The sequence below is a fragment of the Peromyscus leucopus genome, chromosome X, assembly GCF_004664715.2.
Source record: "Peromyscus leucopus breed LL Stock chromosome X, UCI_PerLeu_2.1, whole genome shotgun sequence".
NCBI lineage: Eukaryota > Metazoa > Chordata > Mammalia > Rodentia > Cricetidae > Peromyscus > Peromyscus leucopus.
Genome location: NC_051083.1, coordinates 88,753,472 through 88,772,950, shown reverse-complemented (window position 1 = coordinate 88,772,950; position 19,479 = coordinate 88,753,472). Strand labels below are relative to the sequence as shown.

Below are 19,479 nucleotides of genomic sequence, written 5' to 3'. Positions count from 1 at the left end.
ATCGTGAGCCACCAAGCACTGCAGAAGGTATTTCAAAAATAACCTCTACTGAATTCACAGCTAGGCAACTCTAGAGGGTAAGGTCTCTACCTGCATATTCCTCTAGGTAAAGTGTCAAGGGACTACTTTCTTTTTAGATATGTTCTCTCTCTCTCTCTCTCTCTCTCTCTCTCTCTCTCTCTCTCTCTCTCTCTCTCTCTCTCTCTCTGTGTGTGTGTGTGTGTGTGTGTGTGTTTATATCTCCTGTGCGGAGGCTAGAGGTTGACATTGACACTGGGGTGTCTTCTCTCATCACTTCTTCACCTTATTTTTTGAGACAGGGTGTCTTCCTGAATCTGCAGCTCTCCATTTTTTTCTGGACCACCTGGCAAGTGAGTCCCATGATCCACCTGTCTCTGTCTGTCAGTGCTGGGGATCCAGGCACACACTGCCACAAGAGAAGAATTGGAGGGCAGGGAATGGGAGATATATTGGCTCCAAAAATGTGGGAGCCTGTTTTCAGGTTCCTAGTGGCTTTACCCAGCAGGTCCACATACAGAATGATTAAGACCACGGGCCTGAGTGCAGGTGTCTGAGATGGTCCTCACTTGGCTGTGCTGTGGGTGGAGGAGGTCTTTTGCTCCATCCCTTGGCGTCTCTATAAATACCCTGGGCAGAGACAGTCAGGGCCCGTTGGAATAGGTTCCAGGCCCTCTTGAGGCTATCCTTTATTTTCTGTTTATCTCCACAATCTAAATCCTTCTAATATTTTCTGCTGCTTGCACTCAGGAAAACTCTGGGGAGCTGTGGGGTTGGTGGGTAAATGCCCTGCAGAATGGCGCCTGAACATGGACAAAAAAAAGGGACTAAAGACAAAAAAGGGGGGGACTAAAGACAAAGGAAAATAATTTTATTATAGTTTTTGGCGAATGTGTGAATCAGTAAAAAGGAGGCATGTCTGGTGTTATGGAATATATATATATATATATATATAAGTCCCGGTTTGATAGGTCCACAACTGCAAAAAGAAATCTGAGAAAAGCTTTCCTATCAGAGAAAAGACCTTTCTGGGAAAGCAGTAAAGCCAAACTGCCTCTGTAGTTGCATAGCTGAGTCAGAATGCTGTCTGGGGAAAGAGCCCAGCCAGGGCAGAACAGAACTACCCAGGAGTAAAGTTCTTTTTTATCAGAGAAAGCATCTCTTTGAGAAAAGCTTTGTTTCAACTGACTCCCTGTGAGATGAGGGAGTGTAGCCCTGAGGGGCGATTGCCTCTGGCATAAGCTCTGTCCTGAGCACCCAGAAAAACAAATGCAACCCACTGGGGGACTAGGCCAGGTGAAGAAGGCTGGGTGAGGCAAAATACCTGTCCTAGTGGGAGTTTAGAGATGGCAAAAAAAAAGAACCTCCCCTGTTAGAAAAGCAGAAGCTTGATTTACGAAAACAAACTTCACCCTGAAAATAGTAACAGACAAAAAAGCCCCTACCTTCAGTAGCAGGGAAAGCCGCCACTGTAGTGTCGGAATCTGTTTCTGGGGCAGAAGGAATAAACTGAGACCAAATTGGGAACTGTCAGAGAGACTCTCTGAAGAAGAAATGGAGAAGGGACATATTCCTCCCCAGAAAATGCATGACCTGAGAAAGCTGCTAGAGTTTTAGGCAGATTGGCGAAGAAAGCCCCTATCTCCAAAGGCAGCTAGCAGAAGAACAGAGCCACAGCCTTCGGTATCTCAAGCTCTGCATCTGGTGGGAAAGGAACAAGCAAAATGAGAATAAAATCAATGGGAGAAAATCTCTGAAGGAGCTATGGAAAAGCTGTTGTAAATGTTTTTTGTTTTTCACTGACTGGCTAAGGCAAACACAAGCCCCGAGGAAAGTTGCTATCAGAAATTGCCCACCTCAATGCGTGTTAATGAGGCAGGTGCAGTTCTGATTCTCCGGCTGATGTCTGATGGAGAGACACCTGTTAAAGTCAGCTGAGGAGAGAATAGAAATCTCCCAATGTCCTATAATTGAAAACACAAGCTTAGTTCAAACCTCACAGGCAAGAATTTCAAAGCAAGCCCCGTAAAATCACTTAGAAGTTGACTCTCAGACCCAAAAAGAACTGTGGGAAATGGAGTCCATAACCTAGCTCATAACAGTGAGCTGACGAAGAGAAATGCATTCTGGGAAATGTAGTTTTTCAGCTAAAGATGGCAAAACTGTCCAAAAATTTTTCAGCTCAGAATGAAGTTTACTTCATAAAGGAATGCTAGAAAGCTTAATCTTACCTCTTGAGAACTCAGATCAGACAAAAAGCTACCTATAAGGGCAAACAAGCCACTTTAAAATCCTTAAGAAAGCAGTTTACACACTGAACATTGTTTTAGATATGAAGAAACTTACGGGGAAACTAAAGTTCTTTACCTTTTGAACAAACTGCCTGCAATGAGTGATTCCTTTGCAAATCTAATAAGGAGACAAGGAAACAGGCATTCAAAAAGAAATGACTGCTTTATAGATGGGAAACAAACTTCAGAAAAATCTGTCTTAAAAAAAATAGTTGCTTCACCTGGAAGTTCCTTATAAGAAGTCAATGCTAAATATCACAGCTGCTAATAATAACATCAGGAGTTAAAGCTAATGAAGTAAAAATACTAAATCCTGAAAATGTTTTTTCTCAAAGTAAGCTAATGAAGGATGTGTTTCATGAAAGAACATCTATGTTCTTGGCTCCTTTGAATAGTAACAGTTTTGGTGAAAATATTGGAACTAACAACAATCAAGTCAAAATGTTTCAACAAATTCAAGATGCTATTCACAAAAGAAAGCTGCCATGCTTTGTGGGCCACATTAGAGCTCACTCCAATCTTCCTGGCCCTTTAGGTGAGGGTAATGCAATGGGTGATAAGCTAACAAAGACAGAAGCATTATCCCAAGTGGAAATGGCTCAACAGTCATATGTTCTTCATCAAAATAGCAAAAGCTTAAGAAAGCAGTTCAATCTTACCAAAGAAGCAGCTCATCAAATAGTTAAACAATGTGGGGTATGTCCAAACATTTTCCTATCCCTCACTTAGGGGTAAACCCTCGAGGTCTTCTTCCTAATCATCTGTGGCAAATGGATGTTACTCATATTGCAGAATTTGGCAAATTAAGGTGTGTACATGTGACCTTTGACACTTATTCAGGATTTTTAATGGCTAGTGCACAACCTGGGGAAGCTACAAAACATGTAATTTTGCACTGCTTTGGAAGTGTTTTTCGTATATGGGTATACCAAAAATTATTAAAATTGATAATGGTTCTGGATACGGTAGTAAGGCATTTCAACAATTTTGTACCCAATAGGAAATCGTACATAAAACAGGTATTCCTTATAATTTTCAGGGACAAGGTATTATAGAAAGGGCTCATAGCAGTCTTAAAATACAACTTCAAAAACTAAAAATAAAAAAGGAAGAAATTTACCCTCAATCACCACATAATGCATTAAGTCATGCTCTTTTTTTTCTGAACTGCTTGAATATGGATGTCCATGACACCCAAGTGACTTTTGCTCAAGTGAAATGGAAAGATCCCTGCCTGAGATTATGGAAGGGTCCCAATCCTGTGTTAACATGGGGTCAAGGACATGTTTGTGTTTTTTCACAAGAGGAGAATGAAGCTCAGTGGTTACCGGAGCATTTGGTAAGGAGCGTGGAACTAAGGAAGGTCAGCTGCAATGACGTTCCTATAAAGGAACCAGAATGAAAGTGGCTCGATTAGTGTTTCTGAGGTTTTGTCACTGGTTAATGCAAACAGTAAAGGAGATAGAGTTTGAAGCTGTGCTTCTTTGGGCTTTACTAGCGCCTTTAGAGAAATACTTTATATCAACTAATAGCTGAGCAGTATTTTTGTGAAGAGCTTTACAGCAACTAAATACAATAATTTCACCTGCAGCATGAAGTGAAGTTTTTTGGTAGAACAAACCAAAAGTACTGCTGTAATAGAAACGTTTGTCTGAATTGAAGCACTTAGGAGAGCTAGTACGAATCTGGGTGAAGGGACAGCCTCTAGTTAAAAACCGTTTACCACTGACCGTGCATCTCTGCTGAAAGGCTGAGAGAACTCAGCAACTTTGGGGTGTGGCTTCGTCCTGAGAATGTTACAGTCCCCTAGCAACATGTATCACAATTCTATAACGACAACACTCTTTAAATCCTAGTGTTGTATAGCAAAGCTGAGTAAACTTTAAACTTTAGAAATGATGTATTTACTTCCTTTCTAGTTAAGAGAATCTTTCTAATAGAGATAGTGATAATAAAGAGTAAGAAGTAGAAAATAAAATTAAAAAAAAAATTAGCCGGGCGTTGGTGGCGCACGCCTTTAATCCCAGCACTCGGGAGGCAGAGCCAGGCGGATCTCTGTGAGTTCGAGGCCAGCCTGGGCTATCAAGTGAGCTCCAGGAAAGGCGCAAAGATACACAGAGAAACCCTGTCTCGAAAAACCAAAAAAAAAAAAAAAAAAAAAAAAAAAGAAAGGGGGATCTGTGGGAACCTGTTTTAAGTTTCCTATTGGCTTTACCCAGCAGGTCTACATAGAGGATGATTAGGACCATGGGCCTGAATGCAGGTGTCTGAAATGGTCTGCACTTGGCTGTGCTGGAGGAGGGGGGAGTGTCTTTTGCTCCACTCCTTGGCATCTCTATAAATAAATATCCTGGAGCATGGATCGTCAGGATCCGTTGGAATAGGATCCAGGCCCTCTCGAGGCTATCCTTTATTTTCTATCTGTTTACCTCCACAATCTAAATCCTTCTATCTAGTATTTCCTGCTGCTCACACTCAAGAAAACTCTAGGAAAAGTGGGTTTGGTGGGTAAACGCCCAGTAAAAATACATTATATCCATTAACAGATACTAAATAAAATGTCAAAAAAGCTTCAGCAAAGGGAGCAATCAGGAAATGTGGAGGGATCAAAGACAAACCCCAGCACATTGAAATCCAAGATCTGATTTGCCACTGTCAGACATTGTAGATTAGTCAAAACCTCCTTCTATAAAGTAGTGTGCAAGTTCTTGTGAGGTGAGCTGAGATCTGCATTCATGGAGGGAAGAGCTGGAGAAAGCCCTGCAGATTATCTACTTCAAGACCACCTACCTTGCCAAGGTAAACCAGGGGGCCTTCCTTGTATCCTTGGCTCAGGGTGATTGGAACTCTCTGCTCTTTTGGAATACAGGGCCACTTCAGATTTCAGCTTGGCAAAGATACATCATTTTTATTTGATCTTGTCTGCGGGGTTCTCCTGTAGGAGCTGATTTAAAAGGGTGATATATAAGCTTTGCCACACAGGGAAATTTTCAAAACTTCTGAAAGTCAGCTAAGGAAGCTTTGAACAATGAAAGAATATTCTATATTCTAGTGTGAAGTCTCAATGAAAGGATATCCTATATTCTAGTGTGAAAAGACTCAATAGGAATAACATAAAAATTCTCCACAAATATTCACATTTTACATGGTTATATTAAAATATTATTGTGTTTTATTGACAACCTAATTTTTAAAATTATGTGTGTATCTGTATTTGAACATGTAAGTGCAATTGCATACAACTTCCAGAACAGGGTGTCAGATTACCTATTGCTGGTGTTACAGGCATTTGTGAGCCAACCTATATTGGTGCTGGGAATCAAATCCAAATCATCTGTGGAGAGCAGCAAGTGCTCTTAACCACTGAACCATCTCTCCAGCCCCTCTGGACAATTCAATTTTAGAGACCATTTGGAAAACAAACCAGTTACCATAAACCATTGAGGGACAGAAGAATGATGCCAGTGTGGGAATGCACTGGAAACAATGGGTATTGAAACGGAGAGCTGGGTGAAAGACATAATCCCAAGCCTCAGGAACTGTGCACAAGCTGAAAGGGGAATCGCAGGTCACTGTGATGCACTGCTTAATATTACTGGAAATGTCAAATGTCAAATACCTAGAAAAATCAGAGGAGATTTTTACACAGGAGTTATCTGAAGATAAGGGGAAGCTTTGAAATGGGAAAGGGGGCATTGCACTGGGACACTGCTCTCTGATCCTGAGCTCTGGGCCTCTCAGCTTGGGACTGTGCTGTGGGATGGTCTGTATGTCAAATTGCTCTGATTGGTCAATAAATAAAACACTGATTGGCCATTGGCCAGGCAGGAAGTATAGGTGAGACGCACAGACAGGGAAATTAAGAGAACAGGAAGGCAGAGGGAGTCACTGCCAGCCACAGGACTGGAGTTTTGAGATGTGATAGAGACAGGAAGAAGTAGTTCTGAGGCAATAAGCAACTGACTTTTGAGATCATAGAGTACAGGCTCCCTGCACGGGGCACGGCATTCCTAGGGTCTTTCTCCTGCATCAGGTATGTCAAGTTTTAGGCCTGGAAAACAGTAGTGATTTCAGAGTTCAGATCACAGCCCTGTGCAGGAACATGAGGGAAATCCATCTAGGAGAAGTGAAACACAGAGATACACTGGAACTGTAGGTGGGGCAGAGTCTGACCTTAAAGTCTAGTTGTGACATCAAGTCTTACTCAAATGTGCAGCTACCAGAAGTTTACTTGAAAGTACAGCTGCATCTGTGAGACTGACTCATCTGCAAGTGTTGGTGAACCAGAAATACATACCTAAACACATACATATCACATTGCATCAACTTTCCTTAGTTCACCGAGATGGATCACAATTTGTCTGTAGGTTTCCTAAACCGAACTGACAAATAAGGCTAATGCTACCATCTTTTATTACATTTTCAAAGCCCACACCAATCTAACATTTTTCACAATTGTAGTTCAGTATGTGAGTTTGGGACTTCCAGGGGTTGTTGCTTGTATTTAAATTTTTTCCATTTTTATGTGTATGAGTGTTTTGCCTGCACGGATGATTGTGTACCATGTGTGTGCAGTGTGAAGAGGCTAGAAGAGGATGTCAGGTCCTCTGGAACTGGAGTTAGAGTTGGTTGTGCCCACAGTGTGGGTGCTGGGAATCAAACCCCTGGTCCTCTGGGATAGCAGCCAGTGCTCTTAACCACTGACCCATCTCTCCAGCTCCCTTTCTCTATTTTTATGGCCCTTGAAAAATCCATTATTCGAAGTCTTTACCTCAGTCGGGTCTAACTAAAATGTAGATATTGAAAGATTCACTTTAAGCCTCCGGGTGGAATATTTAAATTTCAGTATTTTCTAATGCTAATTCTGGAAATTAAGCCTGAGGGAAGAAATAAAACCTCTGCTGTAGGTTTACAAAACATGATTTATTGGCTGGAGAAATGGCTCAGAGGTTAAGAGCACTGGCTGTTCTTCCAGAGGTCCTGAGTTCAATTCCCAGCAACCACATGGTGGCTCACAACCATCTAGAATGAGATCTGGTGCCTTCTTCTGGCCTGCAGGGATAAGTGCAGACAGAACATTGTATACATAATAAATAAAATAAATCTTTAAAAAACATGATTTATAACAAAATAAATGTAAGCTGGTTATGTTAAACCATCACACATAATTTAGAACCAGTTAAATCTATACTGTTTTATAAAAGAAGGTATTTTGAACTTCTTAAACACCTGTTAAAAGGAGCCAGGGAGCTAGTACAGTCAATTAAGGCACCTGCTGCCTTACCTGACAGCCTGAGTTGAATCCCTTGGACCCACCTGGCAGAAAGGTAGAACCAACTCCTGCAAGCTGTCTTATGAACTCGATATGTGTACATTCCTTTTGCATATTAAATGTGGCAAAATATTAAAATGCTTTGAATAGTACAAATATATGTATATATACATATATATACACATATACATATATATATTTGAATCACCTCATGAAATAGTGGTTTTCATTATGGAGTTTTCATATTTATTTATAATTTTAAAGGAAATCACAGTTAAGAAATTTTGAATTTCTAAAGAGATCTTGGACTGTTATTGTACTGAAAAAATTAAAGGCTATGGTATTTTTAAGGTCATACTCTTTTATATTGTGATATTCACATGAGCTATTGGGGATCAACAAGGAAAGGGTATAGTTCAGTAGTTATGTTTGTGTGGCAAGTTGACAGGGTCAACTGCACTGGTTAGTTTTTTTTTTTTTTTGTTAACTTGACACAAACTGAAGTCCTGAAGGAAGAGAAAACCATAGATGAAGAACTGCTTCCATCAGACTGACCTGTAGGCAAATCTCTGGGGCATTTTCTTGATTAATGGCTGATGAGGTAGGGCCCAGTCCAGTGTGGACAGTGCCTCCTGGGCAACTGGTCCTGGGTTGTATAAAACAGGTAGCTCAGCAAGTCACAGAAAGCCACTAAGCACCTTTTCTGCCCCTGCTCCTGCTCAAGTTCCTGCCCCGACTTCCCCAGTGATGGACTGAGATTGGGACATGTAAGTCAAACATACCTTTTCCTCCCTCAGTTGCTTTTGGACAGTTTTTATCACAGCCATGTAGTGGCAACAAAGTACACTCCCTTAGGTTATTTTTCAAATCTATTGAAAACAAAGTATCGAGAGCACTTTCTTGTACTAGGAATTTCCAAGAATATCATTCATATTGTCAATATGACAATAATGAGTTCCAAATTCTCTCTTTATTGTAGGGTCTAGTTTTCACCTCAGGGTGCAGTGTCTCTGACAGGAACATGACACCCAAGGAAAGATGGAGGAAAGCGAGAAAATATGCCAATATTGATCCAGTTGCATCTTCCCCAGTATTCTGCCACTGTAACACACTGGTGAGACTGTACTTCTGAGAGCGTGAGATCCCAGCTTACTCAGAGACTATATAGTAAGAGCCATATGGATAAAACAAAAAGGAAAATTCAAAGAAACAAGTAAATCTAACTTTAATATTTTATTTAATACAAAGTGTCAAAAACACAATTTTTAACTTGGAAACAATGAAAGTAAATTGCTCATTGCACTGGCATTTTAGTAGCTCTTTGAAATATTCTGCATTATTATCATGACACAAGCATTATGGAAAATATGAACAAATTTGAAATGTATCACAAAACAAATATGACACATTAATTTCAGTTTATTTTAACATGCTTTTTCTTATGAACTTGGAAATACAAGGTTACCACAAAAAATTAATAAAAAAACCAAATGTTAATTGTCTTGCCAGTTTTCTTATTATAATAATGCCAGTACAACATAGTTTGAGATATTTACCGGTATCACTACTAAAAACAAAATTCAATTACTTTTATCTGTGGTCAGACTGAAACTGAGTATGACCTTACTTAAAGAAATTATAAATTTCTAAGCCATTGCTTTTACTAAATTATTTCATTAAGAAAACATGTGTAAATTATTACTTAGAGTCTACTCATTTTTTTTTAGTTAGTGAAATGTAGTCATTTTGGCACTTCAACATGTGGACAGAACAAATTCTAATCTATCTTTACCATGTCTTTGTGACGCAGCATGCTATCTCAAGAAATTAACAATATGAGTACGATATTTTTATGTGTCCATGTTCATATGTGGGAGGAAGTGTGTGCACTTCCTTGTCTCTGTGAGTGTGCTCACGCACATGCTCACATACATGTCAAAAGTCAGTATCTGGCTTTTTCTTCTACACATCTTTTCTGAGACAGGATCTCTCAGTGAACCTCAAATCCCTAATTTGCTAGAATGTCCGGCCACATGGCCCCAAGGCTCTTCCTTCCTCCACCTATTCACACTGGGGTGACAAGTGTGCACTTGGATGCCCAGCTTTTTACACAAACACTAGGTTCGGATCTGAGCACAGGCGGGCTTGTGTGGTAAGCAACTGGAAGACTGAGGCATTCCTTAGCCCTGTGCAAATTATTAACTCTAGACTTTACACACATCATTACTAAGTATGTCTAGGATATGCAAACTGAATTTATAATTATGTTATGTTCTGGAGAATAAAATAAGTTGGACTCAGTACTCACCCATGGCTAGTATGTATCATACCAAATGGGGAACAGCTAATGGAAAAAGAATCAAAATACATATAGGGAATGATTTATACAGCTAGGGAAATGGCAGGATTAACAGAACTGGGAGTAGAGTAAGAGAACTAAAGGAAGTAGGGGGAATATTATGGGAAGGACCCTAAATCCCACCTAAAAATTCATGTGACAAAGGCTGGAGAGCCAGCTGAGGACTTCATGGGAAGTAGTGGAAACTTTAGCGCAGACCTACATCAAGAAGTAGGAAATGGTCTTTATGTTCTTGAAGGTTCTATTGATACCTCAGAGCCTCTGCTATCTTTCTTTCCTGGCCCCACTATTAAATCCTGATGGATTCCCAAAAGCAACCAAAATCAGCCTAAAGTAACTTAGGGGATGAAAGCATTCTCTTCAAAAACCACCAACCCTTCCACAAATATAGGCAAGAAAGGCTGTCATTGTTCTGATTTGTGTGATGTACCAACAAGTGAACCAAACAGTGTGGGCAGAGATAGAGCAAACTAGGACTTGATCATCCTGTACTATACACAATACACATCACTGTGGTCAGTAAAATGAAATATATCAATAGTAGAACAGTGATACACAGGAACTCTCGAGGTCCTCCATCTTTTCTAAATTACTCTGTGTAGGAATCAGTTACACACCTATATTCCCTAAGTGTAATTTTCTATAATATAAAGAAATATATATATATATATTGTGGGGGGGGGTCCAGGAAATAACATTTAGTACTTAAATAATACATATCGGGTTGAAACTGTGTTGGACTGTGAAATTTATTCTAAGTAAGTGATCCAGTTCATGTCAGGCCTCTCTGCAAGTGCTAACATCACCTTCAACAGCTGTAAAATAGCAAGCTTCCTTCGGTCTATACTGCCCTGAAAAGGCAATATTCCATAGCAATGTATAGGGTTAGGATTAATCACATGTTTTAGCTTCTTCAAGGGTGTTAAATTATTCATGATAGTCACAAGCATAGGCATTGTGATGGGGTTAGAAGCAAAGCACAGGACACGGAGATGAGTACAACGAATCAGGGCAGGGATAAGGACAGAGATTGCATTATCATTTATAAGGCAATGATTCATCTCTAGATGCCGAAGAGTACCAGAGAGATTTGCCAGAAGAGTTTGAAAAGGCTCAAAATCATCCCAATACATCGAGTTGTTTCTAAGATTTGACAGCTGCAGGTGGGTGGCCTGAGGGTTCTGGGCCAGAAATCTGAAGTCTCTGTGCGAAAGATCACAGAATGGCAGATACAAGAAGTGCAGTCCAGGTGGCAGGACTCTGTAGGGAGAAAACAAAAAACTTCTGAAGAATGAAGATTGAATGAGGAAAACTACACCTTTATATCTAGAAAAAACTACTTTTCACATACATTATAATTGGGTATTAATGTGTGCTTGAATTCACTTCATAGTTTTGTGACTCTGAGGATTTTTTCAGACACATTCTTACTATGTAGCCCTGACTGTCCTGGAACTCACTATGGAGATTATACTGGCCTTGATTTCATAGAATCTGCCTGTCTTTGCCTCCTGAGTGCTGAGATTAAAATCCTAGGCCATCACATTCAGCTGAACGTTTTGTTTTCAACACTGAGATACAATTTCTTTTAATCTTAAGAATGTGTACAGTGTATTATAATAAATGATTTTAAAAATATTAAGAGAAAAAACTGAAAGCACTTGATACTTACAACATTATCCATAGTATATTTCAGTTCATCTTTTTAGTGGGGAGGGATAAGAAAGAGCAGGCAACTGAAAATTCCCTTTGGTCAGTCCCTACATACCAACCTCTACTTTCATGGCCTATGCCTTGGAGATTACATATCAGTAAAGTGATCTGACACTGTGAAGTATGGGCATCTATGATGAGGTGCATCAATGCTACAGCAAAAAGTCTTCCCCCATCTCAATCCCTGTTCCTCTTCATATCTAGAAGGCTAGTGTTTTTCACCTTTTATTTCTGCACTTGTCTGTACATTGCTGGCTGCTTAATTTTTGTAATTCTTTCTCCAGTTTCAAATTCCCAGAATCAAAAAAGAGGAAAGCATAAAAGCTCTTCAGGAGTTTAGGAATACCCAAGAATGTTTTCTTTCCTGTCTCAATAGGCTCTCCAGAAAATGCAGGGCCCTGGCCCAAACTCTCACCTGAGCACTCTGTCCAGATGACCTGTGAGACAGAATGAAGAGAAGCTGACTTCCTTAAGAGTGTTCATACGTCGCAAGTAACTGAGGAAATTTTTAAAGAGTTTCCCACCCAGAGATCTAAAAGTGACTTTAGACAGACTGAGGCTCTCTAGGTGGTCCATCTGAGACAGGACATTGGTGATATCACTCAGTGAACCCATATCAATTGACAACTGACCAACACAGTTGAGATCAAGAAAATTCAGGGTGTATTTGCTGTCACACAGTTTAGCAACTTGCAAAGCTCGACAGCATATGTGCAAAGACCCTGAACTCTCCCTAATTTTACTTGTAAGCAAAACCAAAAATTCCTTTTCCACTAAGGAGCCATCTAGGGAAAGATCCACTAGTAACTCTACAGGCCTGGGGAACTGAACCACGGACTCTGTATTCACAAAACGATGCTGCCGTTCTATTTTCAGGATAGAACTGTCAGAATAAGTACAAGAATGAAAACAGAAAGGTTCCTTGATGCTGTCTTCATGGCATATGGTCCTACAGTCGTTGTCTTGTCTTAAATCTAGGATCCTCAGTTTAGGTCTCCTGTAGGGGTAGAGGAGATAGAATAGTTGAGAAATAGCCAACGATAATGAAACCGAGTAGAATCAATGATGACATCTAAGTAAGACCTAATTCTTTTATCCATAGCTGATACTACTTGTACTAACTATCAACAAATCTTTCCCATGAAAATTCAGCCTCCTCCCCCCAATCCTTTATACACCTTCGAACCCCTCCAGTTTTAAAGCTCCTATCTTTCTCTTTTGTAACTCCTGTTACTTAAAACATCAATAGAACCCTCAGTAACAGATTTCAAAATGAACATTGAATACAGTCAGTAACAGATTTCATAATTAACATTGAATACAATCAGTCTTTAATGTGTTACCAAGTTTGCAGGCAACAGTCTCACCCATAAACCTTCAGCATTTACTTGTTACTCCTTCTGGGAGAGTAGCAGGCTGTGGTATAACCTCCTCTGTCTTTCCATGTTTCTATTATACAGTCTTACCTAGAAGCAGAGTTCCTTGAAGGACGCACTGGAAGATTCTCAATCATGGCTTTCAGGAGTCCATGTTGAGGCTCCTGTACAGTTAATGACCGAAAGTCGAGACAGTAATAGGGCCACACTTTCACCATCTCAAGCAATGTATTCTTATGCCCACCCTCGAAGGCAGCAATGAACAGTGGAACAAAAAAGACTCTTGGCATATCCTTCAGAGCTTGGATTGTTGCAGACTCATTTCTCAGCAGACTCTGCATAGCGAGATCCAACAGGGTCTTTGGGTTCTTTGCATCCATCTTTGTGAACCTGAATCAGAGGGACAAATATTTAGAAGCTCTGGGAAAAAAATACACAGTCTCTTCTTTACCTTGCTAGCGCTGGTTGCAGAAATTGAAAGAATAAATGAACCAGATAGCCAACACTAGATACATGTACTATAGACTCAGATTAGAAATTGACTTGTGAGTGTATAAAGGTGTGTGTGTGTGTGTGTGTGTGTGTGTGTGTGTGTGTGTGTGTGTGTATGCGTATTACTATTCCCTCTCCCTTGTATATAAAGTATGTATGTGATAAAACACCATTAGAAATGGGTAGTAGGCTGGGTGGTGATGGCATACGCCTTTAATCCCAGCACTCAGGAGGCAGGGCAGGTGGATCTCTAAAGTTCACAGCCAGCCTGGTCTGCAGAGGAAGTTCCAGGATAGGCTCAAAAGCTACACAAAGAAACTGTGTTTCCAAAAATGAAATGGGTAGTAAGTAAGCAGAAAACAATTTTGGTCACTTAGCTACATGACTCCAGTATTTTCCCTCCATAGTATATAAGCTATGATGAAGAAAAAGATAAATCTACAAAACAGTTGTACAACAGAAAATATTACAACACCAAATTCATTGTGATTAAAAGAATGACATTCCAGCCCTTGATCTGTCTCACCCCTGTCACTGTATTTGTGGCAGACGAAGACACCAAAATGGCACAACACAGACACGAAGGAAGATGGTTAACAAAACTTAAAGTTGACCTTAAGCATATTCGGAAAATCTAGTCATGAAGTAAGCCTAAAGATGAAAAAGAAAACATAAAATCAAAAGAATGCAGTACAGTTTCGGGCAAAGACTTCAAAACTGTTCCCTTCAAAGCTGTATGTTGTCTCACATGTGGAAAGTAAGAAACAGTCAAACTTGTCTGGGACTGGTGCCAGGGTTGGGGGGGGGCAAAGCACAGTTGTATACGATTCATGTAAGCCAGAGGATGGAGTCTCATCAAGATGTATTACGAATATGTGTTATAAACAATGATTATCAAAGGCATATCAAATAAGTGATATGGAGGTTAGTTTAAAACTGCAATATTAAGAGACACAGACTGTGGGAAGAATACATTGATGTGGTTAGGAGAAACATTCAAGAAAATTTGTTAATGGTGGGAAAAGAAACAAAATGGGGGGGGTTAAGAATCTTGTTACACATGAAAGAGTCAGAAAGCTCCTAAGTTTTTCTTCTACTTCGGGAACAACAATAAACCCTCTAAAAGACCTACACAACACTGATAAACAGAAAATAGCATGATTAAATTAGATAGCTTCTAAAACAATATGAATAAGCCAAATATAGAAAACTTCCAAGCAAAAACATTAAAACAATAAGAAAACAAAATTAGTGTTGCTCATCACCTACCTAATACGGTACGTTGCTAAAGCATCTCACACACATTATGGCATTGTCCTTGGATAAATGACTTGATGACTAAGATAAAATTATCATACTTAACAACAAAGAAGTGGAACATTTTCTTGAGGCTTCCAGGTTCTTAGGAACACTGTTCATGCAGTCCTAAAAGCCTGTCCCTCATTCTTCAAATGATGGTCTTCTGTTGTAGCTCAAGGTGTAAGAGAGTTTAAGTACATCCTATTTGTGAAGAACTTTCTTTTGTGTGAAGAAAACCTCAAACAGTCTTGAAAGAAAGGGACTGGGCCGTCTCATGAAACAAAGCAGCTCATTTCACACATTGCTACAAATGTTAGTGAAATGTATTCAAGAAATTGCTGTTTGTGCTCTATTACAAGGTCACCATGTTCTGTTCCTAGGAATATCTGTGAATATTCTAGTACTTTTATTCAAAATTCAGTTGTGGATGTGCCTGATATGACTGAATAAGGACTCCAGATTCCATTGTAAGGGTTGTGGAGCAATGCTATTTAAATTTGACTTTTCCCTGACAAACTCAACATTAAAAAAAGTTCTCCCTAAATAAAATAAAAATATCTACATTTTACTGAGTTATACAGCCTGATGGTAAAGCTCATATGTGAAAGAATACACAAGAACAGCTAGGAAGAGAGAAGGAAGACACTTGAGACTCCTGACACCATGCCAAGAAAATGAAAACTTTCTAGAGAATTTCTGTAATTACAGTGTCTCATCATTGCTATAAGAACAAACAAATAGCTGAATGAAATAGGTTAGGAATCTTAGAAATAGAAATCAACATGGTTGGACATCAGTGTTTAATGAAGGGCTGAAAATATGGCGTGGCAGTTAAGAGTACTGGATGATCTTCCTGAGGGCATGAATTCAATTCCCAGTCCTGAAAACCATCCATAACACACTTCAGTTCCAGGGGATCTGATGCCCTCTTCTGGCTACTAAGGGCCCTGTACAAATTTGCTACACAGATATATAGGCAGGCAAAAAACCCATACACATAAATCATAATTAAAATAAATAAAAAACCCAAAGGTGACGTGGAGAAGCCACTAAAGGAAAGACAGACATACAAGGTACAGAGTGAGACTTGATTTAAAACAAAAAAGTCACTTAAAGTAGATTCATGAAACATGTGATGTATAGACTCCAAGGAAACAAGGCCTTTTAGACACAACCGGAATGATGCCCTTATGAACTCATAGAAACTGTGGCAATATGTGCAGGGTCTGCAGAAGTGGACACGAGCCCCATTCCTAACTCAGAAGCTATTTCTAAATTTGTCGAAAAGTAAAAAAAAAAGTTTTCTCCAAGAGTCTCACTGGATATACAAACCAGATTTAAGAGCAGAGTCTATGCCTAGCAGCAGATGGTTAACACAAAATGAACTCAATGGTATTTTTGGAGTTTTTTTTTTTAGTAATAATGCATCCTCTGGGTATTTTTTTTAAACCTTACAGGTCTGTTGCTTATATATCATAGTTTCAGTGGTTTGGGATAATCTTTTTGTACACTGTGAAGATGTGTCTTTTCCAAGGCACCTTCTGTTTGGTTTAACAAAGAACTGAATGGCCAATAGCTAGGCAGGAGAGGACAGGCAGGACTTCCTGGTAGAGACAGGAACTCTGGGAAGAAGAGAGTCAGAATTTGCCAGCAAGACAGGGAAGTCAGACAAACAGTGTGGAGGAGAGGTGACGGTTCATGTGGCAGATGCAGATTAATATAAGTGGGTTAATTTAAGTTTTGAGAGCTAGTTGGGAACAAGTCTAAGCTAAGGCCAAGCTCTCATAATTAATAGGAACTCTCCATGTCATTATTTGGGAGCTGGTGGTCCAAAGAAATTCTGACTGCACTTCAGATTTTTGTTTTTATAAATTTTCTCTGCACGTGAATATGTGTGTCTCTTGTGCTTTTTCTATTTTCTTTTTTCTCTTTGTTTGTATTGTCCTATTCTGGTTTGATTTTATTCTATCTTAGTTTATATTATTTTGTTAATCTTGTTTGTTTTCTAACATGAGAGATATAGAAACGATACAGATTTGGGTGTAGGGGAGGTGTAAGGAGCTAGGGGATGTGAAACTATAATCAGAATATATTGTATGAAAAAATCTATTTTCAATAAAAAAGAAATGCTCTTTAAAGAAAAACAGAAATGTGCACTCTATGCGCTCATGTAAGGAGGCAATGTAAGAGAACATGTCACCTTTCTTTTGTGCAAAATAAATATAAGTGATAATAGAGCAAAAAGTGAATGATGTTATTCCTTCAGTGAAGGATGAGAAAGAAATGGGAAACGAGAACAAGGTAGCAGGAGTGGTATGTTTCCAAATACACAGATTTATATCGAATTATCTGAATAATAGTATATTTCACATACCCAAAATATAAATACAGTTGGACTTCTACAGCAACATCTGTTGTGGAATATTAGTTTAAGGTGTGTTATATGCGTTTACACTGTGGAATATTTGTTAATGCTGCAAGGATGTGCTGCATTCTTTTATGTTGAATTTGTTTAACTCTGTAAAGCTGTTTTCTTTGCGTTCCTAAAACACCTGATTGGTCTAATAAAGATTTGAATGGCCAATAGCAAGGCAGGAGAAAGGATAGGCTGGCCTGGCATGCAGAGAGAATACATAGGAGGAGAGGAGAGGCAGGAGTGGGAAAAAGAGAAGAGAGGACAGCAAGCAGCAGAGTCAGAAGTAAAGAAAGGTATATAGAATTGAGAAATATAAAAGCCCAGATATGAAAGGTAAATGGGATAATTTAAGTTAAGGAAAGCTGGCTAGAAATAAGCCAAGCTAAACCTGGGCATTCGTAAGTAAGAATAAGACTCCATTTATTTTTTGGGGAGCTGGAAAGTTGGTGCCTAAAGAGTAAAAGAATAAATCAAAACAAAGTAAAACAAAACAAAACAAAAACCAAAAATCAAGCATCCCTACATTTTGTCAAGATTTCATGTCTGGTGCCAGGTATTATACATTAAGCCATTGCTGAAACACTATGGTGAACATACCTCCCGTACTAAAATGAGAAAAGCAGAATATGGATGCTATAAGAAAAGGTATTTTTGTCAGAAATGTATAATTCCAATACAGTCATAAGAAAACATGAAATTATTTGGTAAAATAACCTTAGAAGCTGTGTACAAACTTCATGGTAAGTAGTAAGAGTCAGAGAACTAGGTGTAGTCACATATGCCTGCAATCCCAGGACTCAGGAGGTGGAAGTAGCTGGACTAGTAGTTCAAGGTATTCTCAACTATATAGTCAGTTAAAAATGTACCTTGGACTACATGAGAGACAGGAAGGCTATCCATGCAAGAGTAGCAAGCTACAAAATCTCCAGCACCAGTTTCATAGTGGAGGTATGAGGAATGAGGAAAAACCACTTAAAATGTGGCTATCCAAATATACTGTATTTCTGACAAAAAAAAAAAAAAAAGATGGACACCCCTACCTAAAAGGTCAGCCCAAGATTCTCACTAACATTAATTCATTCTGAAAAATTTGGGGACTGTGACTCTGCTGTTGGCACTAGTTCACATAAAAGGAAAAAATATTTTTTCCCTCTTCAGTGTCTTAGGGCTATCCAGCCAGGTGCACTCTGGAGAGAGGCTAACTCCTTGAGACAAAAATACTCTTGGAAATAAGAAAACAAGGAGCAACTGCAAAATGAGAAGGACTAGAGAGAGTCTGTCAGACCAGCTTTGTGGGACACCTGTCGAAGGCAGAGATGGGCTGGGTGAATGACAGGCAAGGACACACTATAAAATGTAGGCAGTAGATCCTCTGGTAATGAAGGGCCCGCTGCTCTGAGGTCCTATCACTTGTGTGTTCATGAGCAATCACCACCACCTGGTGATGACTGAGGACACTGGTGATCCCATGATTGAGGTTGGGGACCAGTTCTACATCTGCAGCCACTTACCTTCTGTGTGGTCAATGCTGGTGAAATGGAGAATCACGAGTTGCAGGTCCACGAAGGTCTTAGAGTGCAGCAGCCTCCTCCTCTCACGGATGGTCTACTGTTGAGCGAGAAATGAATGCACTAAGACCAAAATTCCAGCACAAATCTCAGTGCTCTATTTCCTTCTCCTGTCTGTTCTCTTCATTTACTTTATTCATTTATTATTATTTCTACTTTTACAATATAACATTGTAATTAATTATTTGAATTTTCATACATGCATGCAATGTATTCTATTAGTATTCAACCCCAGTCCTGCCCATATACCCTCCCAGATCCATTTCCACCTTTAAACTCCTCCCAACTATATGTGCTCTTTCTCATAGCCATCGAGTACAATTAGTCCCACTTTTACCCAAACTGAGTTTTAATTTAATATATTATTGTATATTATTTCTGTGAGTATCTGATTCATAGTTGTTGGGGCATGGTAGATAACTTTAATACTTTCTGAGTGTACTTCTATATATAGTTTACCTATTACAGTGGTTTCTTTTCTTCTTTCTTTTTGGGACTTGAGACTGAGCCCTCTACAGAGTGTCTATACCCTATGAGAAAGGTAAACATGAAGACATACTCATCCAATGCGATATAGAGATCACAACACAAAAATATAAGAAATATAAAAAAAAGCAAAGCAGATGAAACTATCTCCTCAAATGCCATATCCAAAAAATTGAAGAAGTTTTTAAA

General features: G+C 39.3%; 1 protein-coding gene across 1 annotated transcript; it reads right to left on the bottom strand.

Annotated features, from left to right (window-relative positions):
• Nucleotides 1–8,879: 8,879 nt before the first annotated feature.
• Nucleotides 8,880–13,415, bottom strand: LOC114687387 (melanoma antigen preferentially expressed in tumors-like). Its single transcript, XM_028862040.2, has 3 exons — nucleotides 13,120–13,415; nucleotides 12,069–12,650; nucleotides 8,880–11,200 (listed from the first exon to the last, which is right to left on the bottom strand). Exons 1-3 carry the CDS (start codon nucleotides 13,407–13,409, stop codon nucleotides 10,690–10,692), a joined length of 1,383 nt encoding a protein of 460 aa, XP_028717873.1. The 5' UTR covers nucleotides 13,410–13,415; the 3' UTR covers nucleotides 8,880–10,689.
• Nucleotides 13,416–19,479: the final 6,064 nt, after the last annotated feature.

Bases quoted from the DNA above. Each gene is read 5' to 3' on its own strand.
- LOC114687387 (XM_028862040.2), bottom strand. From the start codon at position 13,409: ATGGATGCAAAGAACCCAAAGACCCTGTTGGATCTCGCTATGCAGAGT. The intron at 12,651-13,119 runs GTAAGACTGTAT...CTACCCCTACAG, and splicing joins TCAAGGAACTCTGCTTCTAG to GAGACCTAAACTGAGGATCC. The intron at 11,201-12,068 runs GTGAGAGTTTGG...TTCTCCCTACAG, and splicing joins CATCTGGACAGAGTGCTCAG to AGTCCTGCCACCTGGACTGC.